This window comes from Pelophylax lessonae (genome assembly GCF_965119305.1).
Source record: "Pelophylax lessonae genome assembly, chromosome: 2".
NCBI classification, from domain to species: Eukaryota; Metazoa; Chordata; class Amphibia; order Anura; family Ranidae; genus Pelophylax; species Pelophylax lessonae.
The window spans coordinates 321,015,964-321,032,616 of NC_138769.1; the positions used below are offsets into that span (position 1 = coordinate 321,015,964).

General features: G+C 42.9%; 1 protein-coding gene across 4 annotated transcripts in view; it reads right to left on the reverse strand.

Annotated features, from left to right (window-relative positions):
• Positions 1 to 16,653, reverse strand: part of SYTL1 (synaptotagmin like 1) — a 130,006-nt gene that overhangs the window by 31,159 nt on the left and 82,194 nt on the right. For all 4 annotated transcript variants that reach the window (XM_082245748.1, XM_082245751.1, XM_082245749.1 and 1 more), the window contains exons 8-10: positions 6,693 to 6,797; positions 3,211 to 3,377; positions 953 to 1,055 (exon numbers count right to left, since the gene is read on the reverse strand). In XM_082245748.1, the coding sequence (XP_082101874.1) occupies positions 953 to 1,055; positions 3,211 to 3,377; positions 6,693 to 6,797 (375 nt within the window). The remainder of the gene's footprint in view (positions 1 to 952; positions 1,056 to 3,210; positions 3,378 to 6,692; positions 6,798 to 16,653) is intronic.

Consider the following 16,653-nt stretch of genomic DNA (forward strand, 5'->3'; position numbering starts at 1 on the left):
CTCCCTCTCCAATACAGTTAACCCCTTCCCTGCCAGTGTCATTTTTACAGTAACAGTGCATATGTATAGCACTGATTATTGCAGTAATGTCACTGGTAACCCCAAAAGTGTCAAAAATGTCAGTCAAGGGTCTGATCTGTCCGCCGCAATGTCGCAGTCCCGCAAAAAAAAAATCGCAGATCGCCGCCATTACTCGTTTAAAAAAAAAACACCAAAAATGATAAAAATCTTTCCCTTTGTTAGTAAACGCGATAACTTTTGCGCAAACCAATCAAAATACGCTTTTTGCGATTTTTTTTTTACCAAACATATGTAGCATAAAACAAATTGGCCGAAAATGTTAAAAAATTTTGATTTTTACATTTTTTTTTGGGGAATTTCATATAAAAAAATTTGAAAAATATTGTTATTTTTGCAAAATTGTCGCTCTTTTTTTGTTTATAGCGCATGATCAAAAAATCGCACAGGTGATCAAATACCACCAAAAGAAAGCTCTGTTTGTGGGAAAAAGAGGACATGAAATTTGTTTAGGTACAGCGTCGCACGACCGCGCAATTGTCCGTTAAATTCACGCAGTAAAAAAATCGCAAAAAACCCCCTGGTCAGGAAGGGGGTAAAATCTTCCGGGGCTTAAGTGGTTAATGAATAAATAAAATATTTATAAAGTACAAAGAAACAGATTATTTTTCAATTGATAGATGCATCTATTGTGTCATGCAAAACATCTGTATACCACGTTAACTAGGTCACCAGTTTACCTTTTGTAATTGGAATCAACAGGGTACAAGTTAACTTCCACAGGGTTTTTTTAATTTTTTGATGGTACCTGTTGCAATTATTTACAGCACCCACAGTATAAAATATGCCTCCTTGTGTACAGCCATCTGTCATCTTGACCTTGGCAGTTAAGAAATATTTAGTAAAATTGAGTCTATTCTACGTTTACACTAACCTTCAGAGTCTCATTGAACAGCGGATCCAGGGTCTTCTTCTTTACCTTTGTTTTTCTCTTGCCTTGTATAGATTTATCAGGTAGTAAATAACATTTCACATAACTGGTGTTATAAGAAAGAAAGAATTGGAACTGTGAGTCATGACCAAAACAGAAGAATTTAATTATCTGTTTCTGGAAATATTTCAAACAAGAAGCGTTAAAAAAAATGGCTTACTAAACAAAGATGTCTATGTACTTTATGTCAGCTGTTTAGATCTATAAATAAAAATCTGTTTAATTTCTAAAACTGAGTTTTTTCTATGCAAATCAACTGATCTCCTAAAACACATGGAGTGTATGTGAATGTTGTGTGAATGCATGGAGTGTATGTGATTGACAGTGTGAATGCATGGAGTGTATGTGATTGGGGTGTGAATGCATGAAGTGTATGTGATTGGGGGTGTGAATGCATGGAGTGTATGTGAATGCGGTGTGAATGCACGGAGTGTATGTGATTGGCGGTGTGAATGCATAGAGTGTATGTGATTGGGGGTGTGAATGCATGGAGTGTATGTGAATGCGGTGTAAATGCATGGAGTGTATGTGATTGGGGGTGTGAATGCATGGAGTGTATGTGATTGGCGGTGTGAATGCATGGAGTGTATGTGATTGGCAGTGTGAATGCATGGAGTGTATGTGATTGGCGGTGTGAATGCATGGAGTGCATGTGAATGTGGAGTGAATGCATGGAGTGTATGTGATTGGCGGTGTGAATGCATGGAGTGTATGTGATTGGCGGTGTGAATGCATGGAGTGCATGTGAATGTGGAGTGAATGCATGGAGTGTATGTGATTGGCAGTGTGAATGCATGGAGTGTATGTGAATGTGGTGTGAATGCAGTAGTAGTGTGAATGACACATGAAACACAACAAGAAAAATTTCTCCTGGTACATGTGGTGCATTAGTGCAGATTTTGGAGCTGAGCTCATAGCACTAAGAGCATGTATAATCCTGCAGCTCACCTTGGTGTCATCTCTGCTGAATATCATGTTTCTACTGCCAAACCCACAGCAACTATTTCATTTGACTTGAGTAACACAGTATACCTTTTAGTCCTAGCACATACTTAAAGCAGTTCTTCAGTTTGAAAATAAAGAAGGGCTATTTTTATTGGTCTTCGGGTCCTTGGCACCAGGGTTTTGACAAGGAGTGGGCAGGAGGAGCTGCTGCCCTGTGCGCAGTGGGGATTAGGGGGACTTTGCTAGAATGGGTGATTTGGAGGGGGGGATCTGTACTAGGAAGGTGAATTTGTGTTAGGAAGGGGGATTTGGGAAAAAGGTGGATTTGTGCTAGTAGGGATGATTGGGAGATTCGTGCTAAAACGGGAAATTGGGTGGGGTATTAGTGCTAGGAGAGGGGATTTGTGGCGGGAGAGGGGAATTCATTGAGGGGAGAGAGAATTTATGCTCAAACAGAAAATTTGAGGTGGTAGAGGATTTGCGCTAGGAGGGGGGATTTGGGGAGGGAGATTATTTGAGCATAGAGGGGGAATTTTACTGGAAGAGGGGGAATTTTTGTTTGGGCAGAATTTTGGCTTGCAAAGAGAATTTATGTTTTTGGGGTAAGTGTGAAAATTAGTGCTCAGATTTTTTTGGAGGGGAGTGAGGGGATTTTTGCTGACACCTGATGCTCAAATATTTGGGGGGGAGGCATCTTTGTCCTGGGCACTAGATGACCTTTAACGGTTTGGTGCTACTTTGCTTACTGGGGGAAGTCAGCTGTGACTCCTTGCAGCTTCACAGCCGGCTTCCCACTGTGCATGCATTGATGATTGATCAAATGTATTGGAGAACTTCCAGTGGAATTGCCTGCCAGAAATAGCTGCCTGCTCCCAACCAAAAAAAAAAAAAGTGCCAAAATAGGGAAAGGAGAAGGTGGGGGGAACATAAAGCGGAACTTTCCATTTTAAGCGAACTTCCACTTTAATAACTTATAATACTTAATGCTGGCCATAAACAGGCAGGGTTTCCCATTAGCTGCTAAAATCCCCCTATGCAAAAAAGTTCCTCCAACTGCTTAATTAGATTGTTTTCCCTCTAACAATTATAGATATTCCCAAAATTACAAATGATGACTCAAATCAAGAGTATCTCCTGCTTTTATTAGGCAAGTTAGAATGTCAGAATGATGGCTAGAGTTTCACTAATTACTATATAACACCTCATTGTGCAGATTTGTCCATTTTTTTAACACTTTTAACCCCCTTCCAACTTACGGGTTTGAGGTTTGGCTGTGGGCTGCTGTCAGGTCCCGACACTGTATAACCAGGATTCTTAGCTCCTTCTTGGGTGAGTCATACTGAAGAGAAAACTGGATCCATCCCTGGACTTCTAGGGAATGGATTTCACCTGCGCTGAACAGGCTCATCATACTGCCAGAGAGCTGCAGGAGAGAGGTTTGGTGCCACGATCAGCTATGAATGCAAGGACTATAAGGATCAGGTAGAACATTTATTATTATTATTATTATAGTATTTATATAGCGCCGACAGTTTACGCAGCGCTTTACAACTTGAGGGTAGACAGTACAAATACAATACACTTCAATACAGAAGGAATCAGAGGACCCTGCTCGTTAGAGCTTACAATCTAAGAGGGACGGTCAAGAGATACAAGAGGTAATAACTGTGGGGGGTGGGCTGATGGAGAAAATAAGAGCACAGTTGTTAGGTGATTGCCAGATAGGTTTCTCTGAAGAGATGTGTTTTCAGGGATCGTCTGAAAGTGGACAAAGTTGGAGATAGTCGGACAGATGGGGGTAGAGCATTCCAGAGGATGGGAGAAGCTCGGGAGAAGTCCTGGAGGTGAGCATGAGAAGTGGTTACAAGGGAGCTAGAGAGCAGGAGGTCCTGGGAGGAACGAAAAGAACGAGTTTTTCACCTCTGCCACCTCTCTCTCATGATTGGCTAACTGACTTTGATTGACAGCAGCTGGAGCCAATGGCGCCGCTGCTGTGTCTCAGCCAATCAGGAGGGAGAGACAATCTCATACATCACTGGATAGAGAGAGGGCTCAGGTAAGTATTAGGGGGGCTGAGGGGGGGGGGCTGCTACACACAGAAGGCTGTTTATCCTAATGCACAGAATGCATTAAGATAAAAAAACATTCTGCCTTTACAACCACTTCAACAAAGGCCAACATGCCATCAAAAAAAGAGAGAAATAGAAACCAAATGTGGCATAGGCAATCATTGCTGAAGTAAACTTTTTAACCAAAGTCAGTGCCCTGATTATCAGTCTACATGTCCCTTTTGCAGAGGCTGATCATTAACTCTCATTTCCTCTCCTCCTCGCGCTGACAGTGCGAAGAGAGGAGAAGAGTAGGGATGATCGAACTTTTGAAAAGTTCAGTTCGAACCAGAACACCCGAACTTCCCGAAAGTTCGGCCCGGATTTCAGAACCCCATTGAAACCAATGGGACCCGAACTTCGGTAATCAAAAAACACCATTTTGAAGCCCTAAAACCCAATAAATGCCCCTAAAAAGTGCCTAGGGTTCTGGGTCATGCCCCAGGGACTATTAATCACACAAAAAACGTTCTTAAAAATGGTCATTTTTGATAGAGAACCAATTATTGAAAATATTATTGAAAAAAAAAAAAGAGATTACTTTGGATTTAGTGTCTGGGGGGTCTACCTGTGAAGTTTCAGCTCTGTATCATGTCCAGAACCAGAAAAAAAAGTTTGTTTGTATTAGAATTGCAGTGGAGCAGGATAGTGGCTTCGCTATTTTCACACCCGGCTTTTTGTTGCAGGCGTTTATAGGGCTTTTTTGTGGACGTGTTTGGAGGCAGGCATGACATCTGAACTTCTGTGTAGGGGTATATATACACACACACATGTATGTATATATATACACATAAACATATATAGGTGTGAAAGTAGCAGAACCCTATGCCAGCGCTAATGAAATAATTAGCAGGCATAGGACTTCGCTCCTATCACACCTATATGTGTGTATGTGTATAAATACATATAAGTGTGTGTGTGTATATATACCCCTATACAGAAGTTCTGATGTTATGCCTGCCTCCAAAGATGCCCAAAAAATGCCCAAAAAAAACGCCTGCAACAACACACCTGGGCGTTTTTGTAGCAGGTGTTTTTTTGGGCATTTTTTGGGCGTCTTTGGAGGAAGGCATAACATCAGAACTTCTGTGTATGGGGTATATATACACACACACATATATGTATTTATACACATACACATATATAGGTGTGAAAGTAGCAGAACCCTATGCCTGCGCCCTATATAGCCCTATACCCCTATACAGAAGTTCTGATGTTATGCCTGCCTCCAAAGACGCCCAAAAAATGCCCAAAAAAACACCTGCTACAAAAACGCCCAGGTGTGAAAGTAGCGAAGCCACTATCCTGCTCTATTGCAATTCTAATAGAAACTATCTTTTTTCTATGGCGGTCACCCTGACATGGAAGAGTTTGGTCACCCTGCCATAGCAGTCAGAGTCAGTTAACCCTACACTACACTACGGTCACCCTGACACTTAACACTTTCCCTACAGAAACTTGATTTTTGAATCTAACTATAGTGGAAAGTAGTACCCTAACTACAATAGATATCCCTTTCCTCACACTAATAATTGCTAAATGACACTTTGAAGCAGGAGTAACAGAACTGCTTCCACTCTCTCCCGAACCGTTCGATCATCCCTAGAGAAGAGAGCCGATGACTGGCTTCTGTTTAAATCCGTGATCAGCTGTGATTGGACACAGCTGATCACGTGGTAAAGTGCCCATTGGCTCTTTACCTCAATCAGTGATCAACAGTGTCCTCCCTCATATGAGTAAGGCTATGGACGAAACGCGTCAGCTGGCTATGCTAAAGCGTTTTGGCCGTAGCCTTATTCGTATGAGTAAGGCTACGGCTGAAACGTGTTAGTTTTTGCCATGTTGTACACTGCTGTCATGCTGGAATAAATCACATTAAAATGAAGCATTCATGTGCTGGCTTTTCTTGTTACTTGGAAGCTATCGTTTTATGACAGCCAGCACTAGTGGCTGTCAGAATACTCAAACACTGGATGCAGTTACTTTTCAGCTGACAATTTCCAGCCCAGCTTCTTTGATTTTTTAATTGAAGGAAGTCGGCTGGGAGGGACCCGACAGGACCACTTACTAAACAAATGTCGACTGGTTTATCCAAAATCCCCTGAAATTCTAATCCCAGCTAAAGCAGGATTTTTGAGTTACGGATTTTCAGAAAGGAGCATTTAAAATGGTAAACGGCAATTGAGTTATGGATTTTCAGAAAGGAGCATTTAAAAAGGTAAATGGCAATTTTTTTTTTCTTTTGTCATAAGCGATGCTATGTGACTAGGAAAACTTCAATCTAAAGAAGTTGTTATCTCAATTTAGCTGCGAAAGTAGAAATACACTTTAAATTTCACTACGGTTTTAATAGTTGTCAGATGTGAGAAAACAGGAAAATTAGGTATTTGAGATCGTGAAAAATCAGATAAAACAACAATTTATCAGAAAACAAGGCTTTCTAGAAAAAAAAATAATAATTAACCACCATAGTGATATATATGTTTCTGAAAAAAAACATTTTCTTGGCAAAATATTGTGAAGTAATATATGGAGTAAAGTTAAAGAATTAAACCTTTTTACTCTTCTGTTACAAAATATGTAATAGTATATATACTAGCAGAGAAAATAATATTATATCTGTTTCTTACAGACTTATTTCCCAGGGTTGGAACCGATGGACTATAACCGAGATTCCTATGCCCATCACCTTCTAGGCTCTTCTGTTGTAACAGGTCATTTTCACTGTGATTTTCCTGAAAAACAGATAGATAAGCAATTGATGCATACACTGTAAAATTCAAATATGTACTGTAGCAATGGATGTGGGTACAAAAGGAACCTCCTTCCCCACTTTTATAGTTGAAAATAGGCGATCTGCTGTTATTACAGTTTATCTTAAAGTGAAAGGAAACTCTCTCAATCACTGAAACTTTCATTAACTATTTTTAATCCTTATGCTGCTAGCATTAGTAAATAGGTAGGAAGGTATCTTATATTTACTTATTTTAAACTTTTTTTTTTACATTTCTTAAGTTGATTTCTTACTTAAAGCGGAGTTCCAGCCATTTACTCACCTGTCCAACGGTCCAGCGATGCGGCCGCCGGAAGCCTCGATCCTCTCCCTCGGCGCCGGCATCACTGCTGTGGGCACCCGGCTGTTACAGTTTGCGGCTTCACAGCCGGGTACCCACTGCGCATGCGCGAGTCGCGCTGCGCGCCGTGATTGGCCGGCAATCTTCTGGGACCTCTGACGTGTCCCAGAAGATTGCAGGGAGGGAGGGGGAGAGGAGAACTTCCGCTCAGGGCGCCGCGGCGCTCCGAGCGGAAGTGGGAGCGGGTACCTGTCAAAACTAGGTACCCGCTCCCCCCCCCAAAAAATGACATGCCAAATGTGGCATGTCGGGGGGTCAGGACTCCCTAAAGCGGAAGTTCCACTTTTGGGTGCAACTCCGCTTTAAGATGGCTGTGGCTAGAGATGCTAGTGGGGTGTTTTTCAAAGTGATTTCTTAGCAAAATAAAGCATGGATGGATGAGTTTTCTTTGAATATTAAAACATATAATACATATTATTAAATATAATTATTATTATAATATTAAAAATATAAAAAGCATTTTAAGCTTGTGGTGCTCAGATACAGTTTACTTTGGCTTTAACTCCTTAGGTAATGAGAAATTCTGTCTACAGTAAATGTGAACAATAGGGTTTCCAGATCAGACACCACATTCTATAGAGGTGCTAAAACAGGAAACACTGAAAACTGAAGAGAAAGCCGCACCAGGTGAGAACATTAGCCACCCATCCACAGCATAGCCAGGGTTTAGATGAAGGTGCTAGTACAGTTCGTCTGCAGATATATAATCATATTAAATCCGGAATTTGCTGCAAAACTTTACCTTTATTGATCCTTCATGCAAAAAAACATCACAGACAGTGTGGGGTACAGTAAAAGCTGACGTGTATTGCGCTGTGACTAGCGCTTACTCATAACCTCATACACAAAAATACACTGCTCAAAAAAAATTAAAGAAAACACTTTAAAAACACATCAGATCTCAATGGGGAAAAATATTATTCTGGATACCTATACTGATATGGAATGGGTAATGTGTTAGGAATGAAAGGATGCCACATCATTTGATGGAAATGAAAATTATAAACCTACAGAAGGCTGAACTCAAAGACACCGCGGAAATCAAAGTGAAAAAATGATGCAGCCGGCTACTTTATTTTGCTGAAATGTCATTGCAGTAACTCAAAATGGTGGTTAGCAGTTTGTATGGCCCCCACGTGCTTTTATGCATGCCGGACAATGCCGGGGCATGCTCCTTTTGAGACGACGAATGGTGTTCTGGGGTATTTTTTATTATTATTTATTATTATTTCAGGTACTTATATAGCACTGTCAATTTACGCAGCGCTTTACATATACATTGCACATTCACGTATTTCCTCCCAAATCTGCACCAGGGCATCACTGAGCTCCTGAACAGACTGAGGTGCAACCTGGCGGAGTCAGATGGACCAAACCTTAATGTCAGAGGTGTTCTACTGGATTTAGGTTAGGCGAGCATGGGGGCCATTTAATGGTATAATTTCCTTCATCCTCCAGAAACTGGCTGCATACTTTTGCCACATGAGGCCGGGCATTGTCATGCACCAGGAGAAACCCAGGACCCACTGGACCAGCAAAGGGTCTGATAATGGGTCCAAGGATTTTATCCCGATACCTAATGGCAGTCAAGGTGCCATTGTCTAGCCTATAGTGTCCTGTGTATCCCTCTATGGATATGCCTCCCCAGACCATCACTGACCCACCACCAAACCGGTCATGCGGAACGATGTTACAAGCAGCATAATATTTTCCACGGCTTCTCTAGACCCTTTCACGTCTATCACATGTGCTCAGGGTGAACCTGCTCTCATCTGTGAAAAGGAAAGGGCACCAGTGGCAGACCTGCTGATTCTGGTGTTCAATGGCAAAAGCAAATCGAGCTCCACCGTGGCGGGCAGTAAACACAGTTACATAGTTACATAGTTACATAGTTAGTGAGGTTGAAAAAAGACATCAGTCCATCCAGTTCAACCTATGATGCGTGTGTGTGTTTGCTTTTAACCGTACATTGTATACCCCTGTATGTTGTGGTCTTTAAGGTGTCCATCTAATAGTTTTTTGAAACTATCAATGCTCCCTGCTGATATGACTGCTTGTGGAAGAGAATTCCACATCCTTACCGTTCTTACAGTGAAGAACCCCTTACGCACTTTAAGGTTAAACCGCCTTTCCTCTAGTTTTAGTGAGTGGCCACGTGTCTTATTGTATCTCCTTTCCCTGAATAGTTTGTTCCTTATGCTCGGGTCACCAGTACAGTATTTGTACATGGATATCATATCCCCCCTCAATCGTCTTTTCTCCAGAGAGAAAAGGTTCAGGGCTTGTAGTCTTTCCTCATAGCTGATGTCCTCCATTCCCCTAATTATTTTTGTTGCCCTTCTCTGGACTTTCTCCAGTTCCAGCACATCCTTCCTGAGGACCGGTGCCCAGAACTGGACAGCATACTCCAGATGTGGCCGGACCAGAGTCTTGTAGAGTGGGAGAATAATCTCTTTATTTCTGGAGTGAATCCCCTTTTTTATACATCCCAGTATTCTGTTGGCTTTGCTTGCGGCGGCTTGGCATTGCATGCCACTGCCAAGCTTGTTGTCTACCAGTACCCCCAAGTCCTTTTCCATCCTAGACTCACCCAGAGGTTCCCCCCCTAGTGAGTAGCTTGCTTTCTGGTTTCTGGCCCCCAAGTGCATTACTTTACATTTATCAACATTAAACCTCATCTGCCATGTAGTTGCCCACCCCGTTATTTTGTTCAGGTCTGCTTGCAAGGTTTCCACATCCTGCATAGAAGATATTGGCATGCCTAGTTTAGTATCATCTGCAAATACTGAGATTGTGCTAGATATCCCCTCCTCTAGATCATTTATGAACAAATTAAACAGGATTGGTCCCAGGACAGAACCCTGGGGGACCCCACTTTCCACACCCGCCCAATCCGAGTACTCCCCATTAATCACCACCCTCTGTACTCTCCCCTGGAGCCAGTTCTCTATCCAGTTACTCACCTTCTGATCCATACCTACCTTCCTTAGTTTGTACAGTAATCGTTTGTGGGGAACGGTGTCAAAGGCCTTTGCAAAGTCCAGATACACCACATCCACAGGCTTACCTTTATCTAGGTGGCTGCTCACTTCATCGTAGAAGGTTAATAGATTGGTTTGGCACGAACGATTTTTCATGAATCCATGCTGATTACTACTTATAATACCGTTTTCATTACTAAAGTCTTGTATGTGGTCCCTTAACATCCCCTCCAAAATTTTGCAGACTACAGATGTTAGGCTGACCGGCCTATAGTTACCCGGGATATATCTCAGCCCCTTCTTAAATATTGGTACCACGTTGGCTTTTTTCCAATCAGCTGGCACCATACCCGTCTGTAAACTATCCTTAAAGATCAAGAATAATGGTCTGGCGATCACCTGGCTGAGCTCATTAAGAACCCTCGGGTGCAAGCCATCCGGTCCCAGGGATTTATTTATGTTAAGTTTCTCTAGTTTGGCTCTAAGTCTATCTTCTGTTAGCCATGGTGGCACTTCCTGAGGTGTATTATTTAGTTCGGCCTTACAAGCTGGGTTTGTGTAGCCCCCCGATTCTTTTGTGAAGACTGAAGAGAAGAAATGATTTAACACTTCCGCCTTTTCTCTGTCCTCAGTGGCCATATTTCCTTTATCATCTTTTATGGGGCCAATGTGTTCTGGCCTCGCTTTCTTACTGTTTATATACTTAAAAAACTTCTTGGGGTTCTTTTTGCTCTCCTCCGCTATATGTCTCTCGTGTTCTATTTTAGCCGCCCTGATTTCGTCTTTACATTTCTTATTACACTCTTTGTAGTGCTTAAATGCTGCCAATGAGCCCTCAGTCTTGTATTTTTTGAAGGCCTTTTCCTTAGCACTAATATGCATTTTTATGTTGGAGTTTAGCCATCCAGGGTTTATTTTTGCTCTTTTAAATTTATTTCCCTTTGGAATGCACTGGTCAATCCCCCTGTTTAGTATACTCTTGAAGCACTCCCATTTTTCCTCCGTGTTCTTTGTTCCCAGGGTTCTATCCCAATTGATATTTTCTAGCAGTGAGCGCAGTTTAGGGAAATTGGCTCTTTTGAAATTCAGTGTCCTTATATTACCCCTCTGCTTCCTATTACTGTAATTAATACTGAAACTTATTGACCTATGGTCACTGTTTCCCAAGTTGTCCCGTATTTCTATATCCGTGATCAGGTCTGTATCGTTGGTAATCAGTAGGTCAAGTACCGCATTGTTTCTTGTCGGTGCATTCACCATCTGACCCATGAAATTGTCCTGCAAAACATTTAGGAACTGCCTAGCCTTGGCTGAGTGCGCGGTTCCTTCTGCCCAGTCTATATCTGGATAATTAAAGTCCCCCATTATAATGACATTTCCCATCCTTGCTGCCAATCCTATCTGTAAAAGGAGGTCCGCCTCACCCTCCTCCCTCTGGTTGGGGGGCCTATAGCATACGCCCAATATTACCTTCCCCGCCGTGCCATCCCTTTGAAGCTCTACCCATAGGGATTCTGCCTCGTCCTTAGCTCCATTATTAATATCATCCCTCATATTTACCTGTATGCTGTTCTTAATATACAGACATACCCCTCCCCCTTTTTTTACCCTCTCTATCTCTGCGATAAAGGGAATACCCCTGAATGGTCGCCATCCAGTCATGAGAGCTGTCAAACCAAGTCTCAGTTATCCCCACAAAATCTAAGTCCTCCTCAAACATCAGTAGCTCCAGCTCTCCCATCTTGTTGGCCAGGCTTCTGGCATTGGTATACAGACCTCTTAATTTTGATCGGTTACAAATATCCTCATTTGATGTTTTTAGGCTGCTCTCTTGAATTTTCCCCATACCCACCCTGGGTATAGGAGCTCCGAACACCCTACCGCTAATGCCCCCATTTCTGCCCTCTGAAACTTGCTTTCCACTGGCTAATTCTACATCTGTACCCTCCCCCCCATTCCCTAGTTTAAAAGCCCCTCTAACTTTTTGGCCATCCTCTCACCCAGTACGGCTGCACCCACCCCATTTAGGTGGACATTGGGCCCTCAGGCCATCCTCATGAAGTCTGTTTCTGATTGTTTGGTCAGAGACATTCACACCAGTGGCCTGCTGGAGGTAATTTTGTAGGGTTCTGGCAGTGCTCATTCTGATCCTCCTTGCACAAAGGAGCAGATACTGGTTCTTCTTTGGTCCTGTCAAGCTGTCCTAGAGTAACTGCCTGTCTCCTGGAATCTCTTCCATGCTCTTGAGACTGTGGTGGGAGACACAGTAAACCTTCTGGCAATAGCACCTATTGATGTGTCATCCTGGAGGAGTTGGAATTCATGTGCAACCTCTATAGGGTCCAGGTATCGCCTCATGCTACCAGTAGTGACACTGACCCTAGCCAAATGCAAAACTAGTGAAAAACAGTCAGAAAAGATGAGTAGGGAAATTAATTTCAGTGGCCTCCACCTGTAAAACCATTCTGATCTTGCATGGAGCCCCAGACTGAGTGAGAATTACAGTTATTTTGTGTTTCTTCCATTTGCGAATAACCGCATCAACTGTTGTCACCTTCTCATTAAGCTGCTTGGCGATGTTCTTGTAGCCCATTCCAGCTTTGTGTAGGTCTACAATGTGGACAGGTGTCTTTTATACAGGTAATAAGCTGAGATTAGGAGCACTCCCTTTAAGAGAGTGCTCCTAATCTCAGCTCGTTACCTGTAGAGAAGACACCTGGGAGCCAGAAATCTTGCTAAATGATAGGGGATCAAATAAATATGTCACTTATTAAAATTCAAATCAATTTATACCTTTTTAAAAATGTGTTTTTCTGGATATTTTTGTTGTTTATCTGTCTCTCACTGTTAAAATACACCTACCATTAAAATGATAGACTGACAATTTCTTTGTCAATGGGCAAACAAATAAAATCAGTAAAAAAAATATGTATATGTGTTGATCATATTGCCTTTTAGTTTGCTCTTCTCAAGAGAGAATACATTCAGTTCCTCTAATCTTTCCTCATAGCCGAGCTCCTCTATGCCTCTTAGCTTAGTTGCCCTTCTCTGCACTTTCTCCAGTTCCTTTTGTCAACTAGTGCCCAAAACTGAAATGCATATTCAAGATGAGGTCTTACTAATGATTTGTACAGGGACAAAATTATATCTCCCACTCTGGAGTCCATACCTCTCTTAATACAGATTTTGTTCGCTTTGGTATTATTAAGCCTATGATCTACCAGGACACCAAGATCCTTTTCCACCATTGATTCCTCCTAGTATGTGTGATGCATGAATATTCTTAGCCCCCAAGTGCATAACTTTACATTTATCAACATTAAACCTCATCTGCCACATAGTTGCCCAATTAACCACTTGCCAACCAGCCGCTGTAGTTTTACTGCGGCAGGTCAGCTCTGTTACGCGAAACGATGTATCTGTACGTCGCTCTGTGTAATAGAGAATGGGGGCGCGTGCGCCCCGCCGGAGGGGCACACACACGCCGATTGACCAGAGGGGGAGCCAATCAACGGGTCCTGCGGATGCTCACCATTGAAACAAATCGGCGAACTGCCTATGTAAACAAGGCAGACCGCTGTTCTGCCACAGATGAACACAAGGATCCTATGTTCCTACTATTTAGGAACACAGTGCAGCGTCGCACAACCACGCAATTGTCAGCTACAGTAACGCAGTGCCGTATTGCAAAAAATGGTCTGGTCACTAAGGGGGTAAAACCTTACGATCCTTAAGTTAGAGACATCCTGTAAGGACATTATTCCACTGCGTAGCTTGGTGCAAGGGCTGACTGGCAACTTTTGGCCCAGGGGGCAAGTAACTTTTGGCCCAGGGTGCAAGGTGTAGCAAACAGCCCCCCTCCCGCTCTCCCTCTTCCCTGCCTCCTCCCAAACCCCACCTGCCACTGCCATCCATGTAAATTAAAACACAAGAAAAAAAAATATTAAACAATGAATCACTTTTAGGACTGTTTATAATAAATAATTAGAAAACTCTTTAATCTGATATACAGAAACAAACATACATGAAAAATACAAGCATTGCTTGAAAAGTTTTTTGTTTTTTTTTAACTAAAAAAGCAAACATAATTATTCAAAAATGTTTTTAGGTAAGAAACTTATTTAAATTCATCAATCATATACATTACTATTGTAGCACAATTCCCAGCCGTTTTGCTGGATATGGGTTCCCCTGGGTTACCGCCAACAACAACAGCACAGTTAAGCATGTTACCCCAAGTGTGAGACAATGACCAGTCCAGTATCTTTGGGTTTTTGATTTATTTAGGAACTTGGATGGGAGAAGGGATGAGTGGGATACTCCTTTAACTCAACTATGCACAATTTGGCGGAGACACTTGAGAAGTATTGTTTGACGCTGGCTGAATGCCCGCCAACGCTGACTTGACGCTGGTTAACGCTGGCCAGATGCCGGTTTACGCTGAACTATTCTTGTAACTGAGCTTCAACTAAAGAACTCCTCTCTTAGCTGCCTTAGGTACTCCTTCCTGAGGAAGCTACTTGTATACTTTTGCTGCACTGCTGAACGCTTCAGGGCCCACACTTCACTCCCTTATCTTCAGTGCTTAACACTTGGCACCCCCTTTCTATGCCACAACTACAGGTTAGCTGGCTCATGGATCCCTTTGACCTTCTGGAGTGGCCCCCTCTCTTAGGCAGACCCCTGGGCAGATTTCGAGTACTCACGACACTGTTTTTCCTGGAAACTTCTGCCCAACAACTTTCTGCAGCCCAGCTCAACCTCCGGTCCTTCAGGCCGACTGCCCAGGACACCTTCACTGCTCTGACAGGAGGAGAGACAGCCGTCAGCCTCCTCATGGCACTCAGCTTCCTGCCAAAGACCCCCTGTTACATGCTCCTGCCAGGTTTAGACCCAATCCCAAGGCACATTGCGGCAAACTCCGCCCACTGAGACAGCTATAAACCCTGGTGCGCTATTGGCCAGGTTTCCTTCACTGTCCAAAAAGAGCCCTCATTGGATACAGTGGGGTGACTCCCCAGACTCAACAGACCACACCTGTAAACACATGACAGCCTAACTAACTGATCAGGCCCCCCTGATAAGGAGACAGGGCCACACATATTCTTTTTCTAGCACCTACCTAGGAGGGTGCTACACTATTATATACATCATATATTCAGTATTTCGGATCATCAAAATCTTACCCAAATGGAGTGGTACTTGGGCAAGACCATGTCCAGAAAAGATTGATGGGACCACGAGGTATGGTGTGGAGGTAGGAGGCACAGAAAGACCAAGCTATAGTGGATGAATACATCAAAGAGGGACATTGGGTTAAGCCCCGAAGCATATAGGCAATATTTAGCCCACGTTGACATTGGTCCCATTTGATCAAATTGGAGTCAATTGCCGGAAATGGCACCGTCCGAATCGGTGTGACACCGACTACACCGATTCCCAAAATGAGGTTTCTGCACTACTATTGGCGACTTCATTGGGCGATTTTAATAGACATCTGTGCAGGAACCCGCACAGATGTCTGTGAAATTGCACCCGAAGTCAGACTTAAATCGTGCGAGATTTCAAACCCGCTCTCAGTGTGAACCTGAGCTAAAACAAAAGCCAAATGCTTTCATACCTACATGTGTAATTACACTGAACAAAGTTATAAATACAAAATGTTTGTTTTTGCCCCCATTTTTCATGAGCAGGACTCAAAGATCTAAGACTTTTCTATGTACACAAAAGGCCTATTTCTCTCAAATATTGTTCACAAATCTGTCTAAATTTGTGTTAGTGAGCACTTCTCCTTTGCCGAGATAATCCATCCACCTCACAGGTGTGGCATATCAAGATGCTGATTAGACAGCATGATTATTGCACAGGCATGCCTTAGGCTGGCCACAATAAAGGCCACTCTAAAATGTGCAGTTTTACTGTATTGGGGGGGTCCAAAAACCAGTCAGTATCTGGTGTGACCACCATTTGCCTCACACAGTGCAACACATCTCCTTCGCATAGAGTTGATCAGGTTGTTAAATTGTAGCCTGTGGAATGTTGGTCCACTCCTCTTCAATGGCTGTGCGAAGTTGCTGGATATTGGCAGGACCTGGAACACGCTGTCGTATACGGCAATCCAGAGCATCCCAAACACACTCAATGGGTGACATGTCCGGTGAGTATGCTGGCCATGCAAGAACTGGAATGTTTTCAGCTTCCAGGAATTGTGTACAGATCTTGCAACATGGGGCTTTGCATTATCATGCTGCAACATGAGATGATGGTCGTGGATGAATGGCACAACAATGGGCCTCAGGATCTCATGGTATCTCTGTGCATTCAAAATGCCATCAATAAAATGCACCTGTGTTCATTGTCCATAACATAGGCCTGCCCATACCATAACCCCACCTCCACCATGGGCCACTCGATCCACAACGTTGACATCAGCAAACCGCTCAGCCACACAATGCCACCATACACGCTGTCTGCCA